This window comes from Grammomys surdaster, unplaced genomic scaffold, assembly GCF_004785775.1.
Source record: "Grammomys surdaster isolate TR1022 unplaced genomic scaffold, NIH_TR_1.0 325, whole genome shotgun sequence".
NCBI classification, from domain to species: domain Eukaryota; kingdom Metazoa; phylum Chordata; class Mammalia; order Rodentia; family Muridae; genus Grammomys; species Grammomys surdaster.
The window spans coordinates 1,377,245-1,389,331 of NW_021604744.1; the positions used below are offsets into that span (position 1 = coordinate 1,377,245).

The 12,087-nt window shown below is 41.7% G+C and overlaps 1 protein-coding gene across 3 annotated transcripts in view; it reads left to right on the forward strand.

The window, feature by feature from the left end:
* The window catches only part of Lhfpl3 (LHFPL tetraspan subfamily member 3), a 516,547-nt gene that overhangs the window by 427,718 nt on the left and 76,742 nt on the right, over window positions 1-12,087 (forward strand). Inside the window, exon 4 of one of the 3 annotated variants that reach the window (XM_028778135.1) lies at window positions 11,350-11,397. The exons of 1 other annotated variant lie outside the window; for it this stretch is intronic. In XM_028778135.1, the coding sequence (XP_028633968.1) occupies window positions 11,350-11,366 (17 nt within the window). In that variant the 3' untranslated portion in view covers window positions 11,367-11,397. The remainder of the gene's footprint in view (window positions 1-11,349; window positions 11,398-12,087) is intronic. One more of the 3 variants, XM_028778136.1, reaches the window with a different exon arrangement.

Sequence of the window (12,087 nt, forward strand, 5' to 3'; positions counted from 1 at the left end):
AATAAAATAAAATAAAATAAAATAAAATAAAATAAAATAAAATAAAAAAGTCAGCCAATGGTGGCACACACCTTTATTCTCAGCACTTGGGAGGCAGAGGCAGGTGGATCTCTGAGTTCAAGGCTAGCCTGGTATATAGAGTAAGTTCTAGGATAACCAGGGCTAAACAGAACCCAGTTGTGGGGGGTTGGGGGAAATACTTATGGGGCAAGAATATCTCCTAGAACAAAAAGTTCTGTGCAGAGAGTTTAACGCATGTGACATGCTAGACAGCAACCAAGTAACTGCCCCGGGTTATGTTCAGAGATCTTTGAGGTGGCCTCCTTCTTCTGAAGTGTTGAGAAGCTGGCTTGACAACATCAGATGGAAATAATTCCAAATGAGGGGGAGAGCAAGTACAGCAACTGATGATAGATAAGGAGGAGGAACATTAAAGGACAGCTTGACTGAAGACGGTGGAGCTTAGGAGGGAGAGGAGTGTGAAATACAGCCAAAGAGCTAGGGAAGGGCCAGGTACTTTGATTCCACGTCTGGAAGGATAGCAATCTACTCCTCATGATAAATTAAAATTGTACTAATTCTAATATTTGTATTCTGAAAATGTATTTAGAAACTACCCCACAGTTCTATAATAGTAAGATCAACAAACATCTCTCCCAATATTTCAGTGATAGAGATTTCTGTTCTCTGTGGGAATATTCACTGTGCACATAATGAACACTTAGTGTGTAATCAGGCTCTGACCTCAGCTCTTCAAAGAGTTGGTTGTGTTTAAAGTTTGGGAATGTACTTCAGCTCTACCATTCTTCTCATCTCTGCAAGAATAAACTTGGATATTATCTTGGATCACTCTCAATCATCATTCCTGGTTGTCATTTATTGTCACTCTGATTTCTTGGTAGTCCATGTTTGTAGGATGCCAGGGCTAGACAGGAACATCTGGTCTACCCCAGAGCTGATCAAATCCCACAGGGATTCGTGTACACCTTTGGTTTCCTGTACCAAACCTTACTGCCAGTCAAATAAGTCCTTGATGTAGTGAGGAGTCTGGATTATTTTTATGTTGGGGATCAAACCAAGGTTCTTATGGCCACTAAGTAAGTGAGCTACACTCCAGTCCCTAAATCTCTTCAGTTATTTTGTAGTCACTAAAATTGACTGTATTTTACTATGCATTTCGTATCATTTAATCCTTGTAATATTTATAACCCAGTTTAATACAAGAAACTGAACCTTAGCAATAATTTGACTGAGGACACCAGAAAAATATACCAAACTTAAACTGAGGCTGATTGCAAAGCCCATGTAATATTTTAACTATCATACTCTGAACCATGTATCATAGTATCTGACAGACATTGTTTGAAACTAAGCAAGTCATATTTTTTGGCACAGTGTCTCATTATGCCACCCTGGCTCACCTGGAATTCACTATATAGACAAAGTTAGCCTTAAACTCACAGAAATTCACCTGTCTCTTCTTCTCAAGTGCTAAGATTAAAGTGATGCACTGCCATACCCAGGTATGTAAGTGATATTTTTTGATATACAGAATCTTGCTATATTGCCCAAGCTAGTCTTAAATTCATGGTCCTCCTGCTTCCAAATAAGTGATTTTTAAATAAACGAATGTTTACTCATAACTTGTCTTCAGTACTTACCACACTACTTTGGAAAATCTATGTAGTCTTACAAATTAGAAGTCTTACCCACTCTAACAACATAGTATGGAATGGCTCTTAAAACCGATTCATGAAATCAAAGCTTAACCTACATAAATAGCCCTTGTTTTTCTGCAGTTAGCCATCTTTAAGTTCTTAGCTGAAAGAGGAGGAGAGAGGATATGTAGGCTCCATGAAATAAGCCTTTTCAATCAACATAAAAGTTCCTCGTGACACACCTTCATTCCCCAGGAACCATATCTAGGGAGGGAAGGATATCTAGTTTCGCAAAGTTCCCACATATCCCAACCACATACACACCTCTATTGAAAAGAACATCTGCTTTAGTGCATATCAGTTCTATCTCTTTATTTAAATAAAGGCTGATCGCCTGGGCTCTCAATTAACGGATAAGACTCCACAGGGTTGACTTGGCCATAAAGATACCCAGAATCCTAAGCATGGATCTTGAAATAATTATCTTCTGAATAATAATTATCTTTTATAGATTAGTTGTTCCCAAAGCAGACTGGCATATTGTTTCATTGCTCCTTTTTCGGAACTTGATTTATAAGAATGGTGTTCAGGTTACGCTCTGATTTTCTTAAAGTGCGATCATTGTCTTAGAGCAGTGTTGCCCTGCAGGTGATGATGAAAATCTTCTATATCTAGTCTGCCTGGTCACACGTGACCCTTGAGAAAATGACATGTGTCTAGAGAAACTTAGGAACTTATCAAATTATCTTTTTTTTTAATTACTTTTAAAAACAGCCAAGAAGAATTCTAACACACTTGTAGTTCCACCAGAGGATGAATTCTGAAAGCAGAAGAGGATTCTGACCTGGGAGTAGATGAAAGCAGTTAGGCAGGGAAGGGATACTCCCTCGGGGAGCTCCATGGCATGTTCCTAGTCAGCTGTGAGACACAGAACAGAGAGAGACTGTCAAGGAGAAAGAAATATCCCCTCAGAGAAAAGTCTAAATGTGTTTTTAGCCACCTGTCACCCCAGAGAGAGGACAGGGTGGTAGTGTTAAATTGGTGATATTGTAAAACAGGGACGTTAACTAACCTCTGAGCCTGGCGGGATGTTTCAGGTGCATTTTAAGTGACAGAACTTCATCCCCAAAACCCAGAGGGTGGTTCATGCCACCTATATGATAGACTCAAAACCCAGACTATTGCATTTTGCAAGCTAGTATTTTCATTAAAAACATGACTCCATAAAAGCAGACTTAAACTGAATTTTTATCGTCAGTTAAATGTTATGAGAATTACAAAGTAATCCAAGATTTAGAGTGGGATGGTGGCTGCAAATACAAGCCAACAAGATGGCTCAGCATATAAAGGGACTTGCTACCAAACCTCACAACCTGACTTCCATCCCAAAGAGAAAAGCAACTCCTGCAATCTGCACTCTGATCCTGTCAGATGTGTGTCTTGTCACATGCATCCAGAAACACACTCACACATAGATAGATAGATAGATAGATAGATAGATATAGAGAGATAGATAAGAGATACATAGATGATAGATAAATGTAATTTTCATCTTCTTTATTTAAAAAGATTTCATACAGTATATTTTGATCATGTTTTCTCCCTAAACTTTTTCTAGATTTATTTTATGTTTATGAGTTTCTCGCCTGCATGTATGCCTGTGTACCATATGTATGCCTGATGCATGCAGAGGTCAGAAGAAGGTATCAAACCCCCTGGAACTGGAGTTACAGATGTTTATCAGCCACCTTATGGGTATTAATAATCGAATCCAGGTCCTCTGGAAAAGCAGCAAGTACTCTCAACCATTTTACTATCTGTCCAGCCCATAAATGTAAATGTTTAGCACAAGCCTTTAAATATACAGGAAATAGGCTCCATTATAAAAATGTGAGCTAAATAAATCCATCTCACATGAGAGAGGCATCCACTAAAAGTGTGCAGACCAAGGGGGAAAAAAGTTCACAGACAAGCGAAGACTACAGAAATACATTCTAGCAAGGCCAGTGTTCTGGGATTTAATTTCAAGGATATACTCTGGAGGGATCTTGGCTCAACAATATTTTTTTGTTTGTTTGCTTAACCAATTATAAGAATAAAATGTAAGGTTTTTTTTTTTCAATGAAAATTCCTAGTTGAAAGTCACGTAGAGAATGAGACTTCAGAATTCTAAAGTGAATGCTTTTTAAATACAAATTGAGAAAACATGTCAGAGGACTGTAAAGGAGTCTGTATTTTGTTCAAATTTCAAGTGTGGTGATCTCAGTAGAGGGAACACCATGCACTTTACTTTATTTTATTGGAGGAGCTGTTTTCTAACTTTACTCTTAGCTTCCTTACAGAGATTAAACCTCTGGAATCTCAGAGGGCAAGCTGTGTGCGTCACTCATACCGTACAAGTTGAACAGACTTAGTATAAGGATCTCAAACCCTCCCAAAATCAGATGCTTTTGAGCATAGACTTGTGAAAAGTGGAAAATTCCAGACCTGACCTCATGAGATGAGTCACAATCCAAACAAGCAAACTAAGACTGTTGTGCCAAATTACCTCGGGTTATGTGTACATGAAAATGAATTTCATATTTAGAATTAGATTCTACATCCCAAGAGATCTCATTATGTACATGGAAATATTCCGAAATACAAAAATACTGGTCACAGGGGGCTGGAGAGATGGCTCAGCAGTAAAGAGCACTGACTGTTCTTCAAGAAGTCTTGAGTTCAATTACCAGAAACATATATATATAATATATATATATATATATTATATATATATATATACACACATATATATATGGGGCTGTGGAATCCTGAATGTTCGGCCACACCCCCAGAACCCAGAGACCTAACATACAGCCCCCTTGCAAGGTCACGTAAGGCTTAAGACTAACAGGTCTCTGCCTCAAGATTTACATATTACCTAAAAGCCCCGCGCTTCCAATATAAGCAAACCCCTTCTGACATTTTTTGGGAGAGCTCACCACCATCCAAACTCATCGCCATGTCAATAAATCTACACGTCTGAAATCTTTGTGTCTCTTGAAATCCTGGACTCATTGTGTCAGTCAAAACCTGCGCTGAAGGGGTGGGGGAGGGAGAGAAGCCTTTTCCACCTGCCCCTGTGCTCTCTGCACTCTAGCGGTCCACGGGACACCTTCTCTTGACAACGGCCTGTGCACCACCTTCTCGGGGCCCCTGGCCCGCGCCGTGTCCCGCGTGTCCCGTGTCTCTGCTCCCAGGACCTTGTGGTCGCTGACAGCGTGTAGACTGTTCAAACCCCACCATGCGGGCGAGACCGAACCATCAACAGAGTGCTGAGAGCCGCATTTCCCGGACACCCCGTGCGCTCCGGGTCGCGCCCCCTGGGCGCGAGCCTTGACCCATATATATCTTCATTTTAAAAAAGTATTAGTCCCAAGCATTTCTGGTATGGATATCCAATCCAGTTACTGGTGTGCATCACTGATTTACATGTTCTTCTACTATAAAATGGGAGACATCAGTGACAGGGAATCTTAAGTCCTAAGTTAAGAAGTCTACCACTATCTATGTCCGTAGAAGGATGTGTCTGTGCAGAACTTCTGTTTCCCACTTTATAAACTGAAGTGATCAGACTGGATAATTGATAACCAAGATCTTGTCAAACTGTAGATAGGTCTCTTTGATTCCAACACTGAATTATAGTGCCACTCTGTATTTCTTCCCTGAGGGACCACTCAACTGAAAATGTTTCACTAGGACTTTATTTCATGTCTGCTCTTTTCATGACTCCCTTCCACTCATGAACACTGAAGGCTGGGAGGCAAAACATTTGAAAGAAGAAAAAAAAAATCAGTCAACAACCAGCTTTCCACCTATTATCTACCACCACCTGGGAAGTGGAAAATTAGACCTTAGAACCCAAACTGCCTGAGCATACAAGTACAAAAGTAAAAAATAAAAATGATCATAGAGACATTTAGTTAGTTTTTCTAAAGTTTCAAATACATGGGATGACTGCTCACTCAAGCTGGTGTTAAATTAATGGAAACCTAACAATTGTCTTTTAAATATCTTGGGTGCTGTAACTGATGCCATTTAATAAATAGGATTTCAGCCTATTAATTGATCCACAACAGTAAGGGTAATTATCATGTTTAGTGAATCATTTGAATAACAAAAAGTTTACCTCTCAGATAATAACAAGAAGAACTCCCTTTGGTAGGAACAAGCAAACAAAGCCACCATCTCCCATCTCCCAACTTCCATCCTATGGAAAGAAAGACACAAAAGCTATGCACTGTTGCTTTGTCTTAACTGGAATGTAGGAGTCTGGGTTCAGAAATGTACGTGTTTGACCTCATCCAATTATAGAAATTAAAGATATCTTTTTCAGAGAGAATTCTCAGAGGTCCATAGTCTGAGAAATCACTTTCAAAGCACAGAGGGGATAGAAAATGTTTATTTTGAGATCTGACCAGGTTTGCTTGTTGTTATGTGACTGGTAGGCCTTTGCTATTCAAAGGATTCATTAAACATGATAATTACTCTTACTGTTATGGATCAATTAACAGGCTGAAATCCTATTTTTTAAATGGCATCATTTATAGTACCCAGGACATTTAAAAAACAGATTTTCAGGCTTTAGACCGTAACTAAAGCAGAACCTTCTTCAGTGTCCCTCAGTGTACGTTCAGCAGAAGCTAGATTCTAGTCAACTTGCTCTCCTATTCTCAGGAGTATGTGGAAGACATTGTGTCCTTCCTTGCACCACTGCTTGTGACCAAGACCAACAAGAGCAGTGACTAATGTCTTTTTCCCTTTAAAGTAATAGTGGAGATCAAATCCAGAACCCCTTCTATGTGCTTTCTAAGCACCAAGCTACATCCCCAGTCCTCTATGAGGTCTAATATGTATTGCATATTATGCATGTGTGCTGATGTCCCTCTATGCAGCTGTTCCTAAGCTCCCAGAGGTCTCCTTTTCCACACAGATCTTCCTGTGTGCACACCGTTCATGGTTGTCTCTTCTCTGTCTCTTCCATGCCTCTCACTGACCACTAGCTCAATGTACTGGCCAGCTGCCTCTATTAGTTCTAACATCAAAGGGAAAGGATCTTAATAATCCCTGCAACAACCAACTTGATGCCCTATTATAATTTAAAATGGTAGAAAATAGGGTGTCTCATAGTCCTGGATAGGAACTCCACTTGCTTGATGAGACCCTCATGTTCCTGCTCTTTGCTACCGCTAGATCACAGGGGAAAAGTCTTCCGACTCCTGGCAGCAGAGAAAGCAGGAGTGGAGATAAGAAAGGGCAGAGAGGGCTTCATCTAGCATCCAGCACAGGCAGAGGGATTGCTCCCTGATCTGCCCTTTCAGCATTTATCCTGCCTCTTTCCTCATCTCCCCGTGCTCCTTCCTTCTGCATCATAAATGCTTCATCTTTCCTACATTGTACCTTTACAGAGGGCTAACAGTGATTCTTTACTGTTCTCTCTTTATACCAACCAGCAGTTCTCTCCGATTAGTCTGAACAGACATATAGACACACAGACACATAGACACAGACACACACAGAGAGAACACACACATAGACACACAGACACACACACATAGACACACTGACACATACATAGACACATACAGACACACACACACAGAGAACACACACAGAGAACACACACATAGACACACACATACATGCACGCACACACACACACACACACACACACCTTAAAAGGTACTGAGTCATCATGGGGCTGAAAAGATTCCTCAGAGGTTAAGAGCACTTGCTGCTCTTGCAAAGGATCTAAGTTGTAATAATCACATGTACAACTACCCTGATGAAGGCAGCTTAAGGGAGAAAAGATTTACTTCAGGTTACTCCAGGTTACAGTCCATCGAGGAAGGGAAGTCACATTGGCAGGAGTGTGAGAGAGCTGTTTGTACTGCATCTATCAGAAACAAGTTATAACCAATGCATGCTTCTGCTCAGTTCCCTTCTTTATAGTCAGTCCAGCATCCCAGGAAGAAAGCAGTGCCATCCACAGCTCTTGGGTCTTCCCACCTCAGTCAATGTGATCAAGACATTCCCCTAGAGGCCCACCTCCTATGGGATTCTGGAGTTTGTCAAGTTCAGTTGATACCTAAGGAGTCCTCTGGGCTTGCCTTGGGGATGGACTGCAACCCAGAACAGAACTCAAAAGTGATTACCACTGACCTCTACTAAAATATACCCTGTGTTCCATAATGATGCCCAGAGATGTCTTCAGTGCATCACGGGCTACAGACCTCCAGGAGTGCCCCTGTGAGCTAAGGAGCTCACTGACACCACCCCCTGGGAGATGTGGCTTCTTCATACCATCTGCAAACACTAGCATACCTGTTAGCATACTAGCATCTCTTCTGCCAAAATAACAGCCCGTCTATATCTGATGTGGACTCAGGATGACAATGCAGGATGAAAACTCCATAGCACAATGAAGGCTTTCTTCTAATGATCCCCTTTGAAGTCGCCTATTTCCTGTCCCAACTGTAATTTGGGCTAATTGCTTAATAATTCTGTTTAAATGTCACTATTTCTGCAAACATCAATTCATCAGACCTGATTTTTCAGATTGAAAAATCCCTTTTCTTCTTTGAGTATCCTCTGTCTCTTCTTCCCATTGACACCGCTGCCTGAGCGACATTCTAATGGCACAAATAGAATCTCTTCAAAAAGGTGTTGAGCAGATCAAGGTGTCTCTGTGTTCTGCAGTCTGAGTAATGTAATCCATGTCGTTGAAACAGTACTGGTGATTGGAAAGATCTAAGACTGTGTCTTTTAAAAGCCAGCTTCTGTGCCATATTCATGGAGCTGTGATCAGAGCCACCCTATCCCCTCCCACAGCAAGGGCCATGCTGTACTTGACATGAGAAATCAAAGCACAGATTGGAAGCCCACGGTTGCCTAGCAGTTCCTTAACTGTGGAATTTAACTCCAGGTTCGTTACACTAAATATTAAAACAAAACCATATTAAATCCCTGCTCAAAGCAGTGGTCTTCTCAGGGCACCACAGTGTAGCCCCAGACCCTGTAGGGTGGGAGGATGTGCCTTGCTCAAAGCTCAGGAAAAGCAGCCATGTCTGTTTCAGGGATCACGCTTGCTTCCTGCAACACTGCTTATGCTTCACCTGTTCTGACAAAGGCTACTAAACATATCCTTACATGGTCCCTATTCCTAAACATGTCCTAACACTTTCTCCATTACTAAACAAGTCCTCATGTGTTCTCCATTATTGAACATGTCCTAATGTGTTCTCCACTACTAAACATGTCCTAATGTGTTCTCCTTTACTAAACATGTCCTCATGTGTTCTCCATTACTGAACATGTCCTAATGTGTTCTCCTTTACTGAACATGTCCTAATGTGTTCTCCATTACTAAACATGTCCTAGCATGTTCCCCATTACTAAACATATCCTAACATGTCCTAACATGTTGTCCATTACTAATATGTCCTAATGTGTTCTCCATTATTAACATGTTCTAACATGTTCTCCATTACTCTTGTGTTCCATAGTCTACCAGCTGAAAGTTTATAGTTACTTCTCATTTCATGCAAAGGACATCATGATTCTCTTGTCCAACTTTATAAGATCAAGTCTCTTCATCCACGTGCTCATATACCAAAAATGAGCCAGCACAGAAATTCCCGTGCCTTCTTGTCACATTGAAAAGGTTAGAGGACAGGCCTAGATCTTATATCTCTAAAACTTTTCAGTGGGGAATATCAATAAAAGAGAATCAAGAAGAGAACCAAAAGTCACATGGAAAACTAGGAGGTTGAGAGTCTATAAACACAGAGTCATTGAAGAGAGAAGAATGGCATGGAACACCAGAAGCAGACAACCCTTCACTTTGAAATCCATGCTATTACTCTGTGCGTGTGTGTGTGTGTGTGTGTGTGTGTGTGTGTGTGTGTGTGTCCTAGCTTCTAAAGCATATACATAGATGACTGCACCACTAAGAGGTAGACAGAATGGCACTCACTCAGAAAGGGAAGGGCTAATTGTACACCAGTACTGCCCAGCTAGCACTTGTTCTGTGAGTTATGGGAATCTTCTCTCCCTCTTCCAAACAGAGTCTCCTAGATAGAAAAGGCTCTCTAGAGCTTTAAGGACCTGGTGATTTCTCCTTTCCTCCCATAGGGGAATGTTAGTCTTTTATGAGGGCAGTCCCTGTTAGACTTCAGCGCACAGCTTAGAATAGACACCTAACCAAACAGTTCCAGGGGGGGAGGGGGTTTATTAAGGAGATAGGGCAAAGGTGGCAGGAGAGAAATAGAAGAAGATGGCAGAGAAAGAGTGAGAGAGAGTGGAGAGAGAGAAGTGGAGGCTGGCCATCACCACTTGGAAAGAGGGGGAAGGGAAGGGGAGAGAGGCTAGGGGACAGAGAGAAGCTAGAGGCAAGAGAGCAAGGGAACAAGAGAGAGAGGAGGAGGCAAGCAGCCCCTTTTATAGTGGACAGGCCTACCTGGCTGTTGCCAGGTAACCATGGGGAGGAGCATACCTGGGTGTTGCCAGATAACTGTGGAGGTGGAATTTAGACAGAATATTAACAGTCCCAGCTACTCTGATTTCAACACAAGTAATGTCATGCTCAGAAGATAAAGTTCCACATCATGACCACAGAGGGTGGTCAGCGAGGACACATTCCATCAAGGTCATCCAGGACCATTTTTGCTTGAAAGTTTCCTTTAACTTAAGACATCACCTCCCTCTCAGAGTCCTATTTTTTTCTCTTTGGACCACAAAGCCCTGCCAAGTGACGTAAATGCTGGCCAGATGGCTCTGGGAAAGAGTGCAGTCAGAAGCCTGGCCTCCTGTAAGACTAGGCCAGCCAGAGGTATTCACTGCCATGCAGGTCTCTGTGCTGCACCTTTCTCCTCTGAGAGGCACAGGACTCAAGCAACTGAAAATATGCAGAATGTGGTCTTGTCTATCTAGAGCACAGAGACCACAAATACAGATAGATTTTGAGTTGCCGGGTGTGAACCATGATTTTGGGTTAACTGATCTATGTGTAAACAATTGATTTTTATTTATCATTCTTCAAATCCTGCTCTGAATTGCTTTGGGGCTAATCTAGAATTTGAAATGAGGCTCTAACAACACACAGCTATTCCTCACTACCCCCAACCCCCATGACTTTCTGACTTTGTTCTCTCCTGAGTTAGTCTTCTTGCCGAACAACTAAAATTATCCAAGTCTTTGGCTTTCAATGCATTTTTATTCCTCTAGTCTCAGCCATGTTCCTCAGGGAAGCCAAAGATACCACTAACAATGATGTCATTGTTTTGAACACTTGGAGAATGTTGGATATTGACTAGGACTGTCCTGAGTGCTTTATGTGTGTGGCTCAATACTCACCACATGCTCATGATGTTAAGTGCTTCTGTGAATCCCATTTGCAGATAAAAAAAAAATGGAGGTACTAAAAGATAAAATAGTTGTCCATCCGGGGTCAAACAGCTAGCAAGTTGTAGGGCCAATGAGCCCAGCCAGCCTGGTTCTCTGGACTGAGCCTTCACTGGCTACAAAGCTCTCACCCATAACATATCCCTGCACAGTGTGAATGGAATTCTGCCTTTAGTCTTTGAGAAGTTAGTGCTAAGCTGTTGATTTACTTTACCTTTAACTATTCTGTTTTTCCCTCCCATACTCTCAGATGATGGAAATGCTTAAAGCAGACTAAGGTAGTGTGAGACCTCACCATGTAAGTGTGAGCATGGCTGCTTGTGGGTACAACTATGTTTTGTGCGCTTTGGGCCATCCACTCCCGCATGTTTGCTCTGCTGTTCTCTGGCTCCCGCTTCCAGCGCTTGGCACTTAGGCCGCATGAACTGTCTATTTAAGCCATAGATACTATGTCTTTGTTCCTGATTTCGCACCTGCTCTTTACCTACACACAAAGTCCAGCACAGGGTAAGAACCAGAGAACACACAACTGTCTGCCTGGAATCTTCTCGGCGAGCTGGGAGTCCTGGAAAATGCAATGAGTTATTATTTTCAGGCAATAAGCCAGGGATTGTCAGCTTTCGGAAAGCTAGGCACTTGCAGATGCCTAGCTGCAACAGACCACTCAAAGGTGGAGAACTACAAAGGCTATTCTACACAGGCCATGAACCAGTACCAGACAGGTTTGGTGTTCTCTGAGGCTGGGGTCTTAAATGGACTACTGTCCTGTCATTCTCCATAGGACTCTATCATGCCTGCTAACAGGAGCTATGGACAGGGATGAGAGTCTTTTCACTTATTTACTTTCTCTCTGTACATATGTATATGATGCACAAACATATACACGTGGAGAATAAAACATTATGAAAGAGAAAGAAAAATGGGCTTTAAGCTAGATATGAGCTAAAGCAGGTCTTCATTGTATACATACACACACATACACACAGAT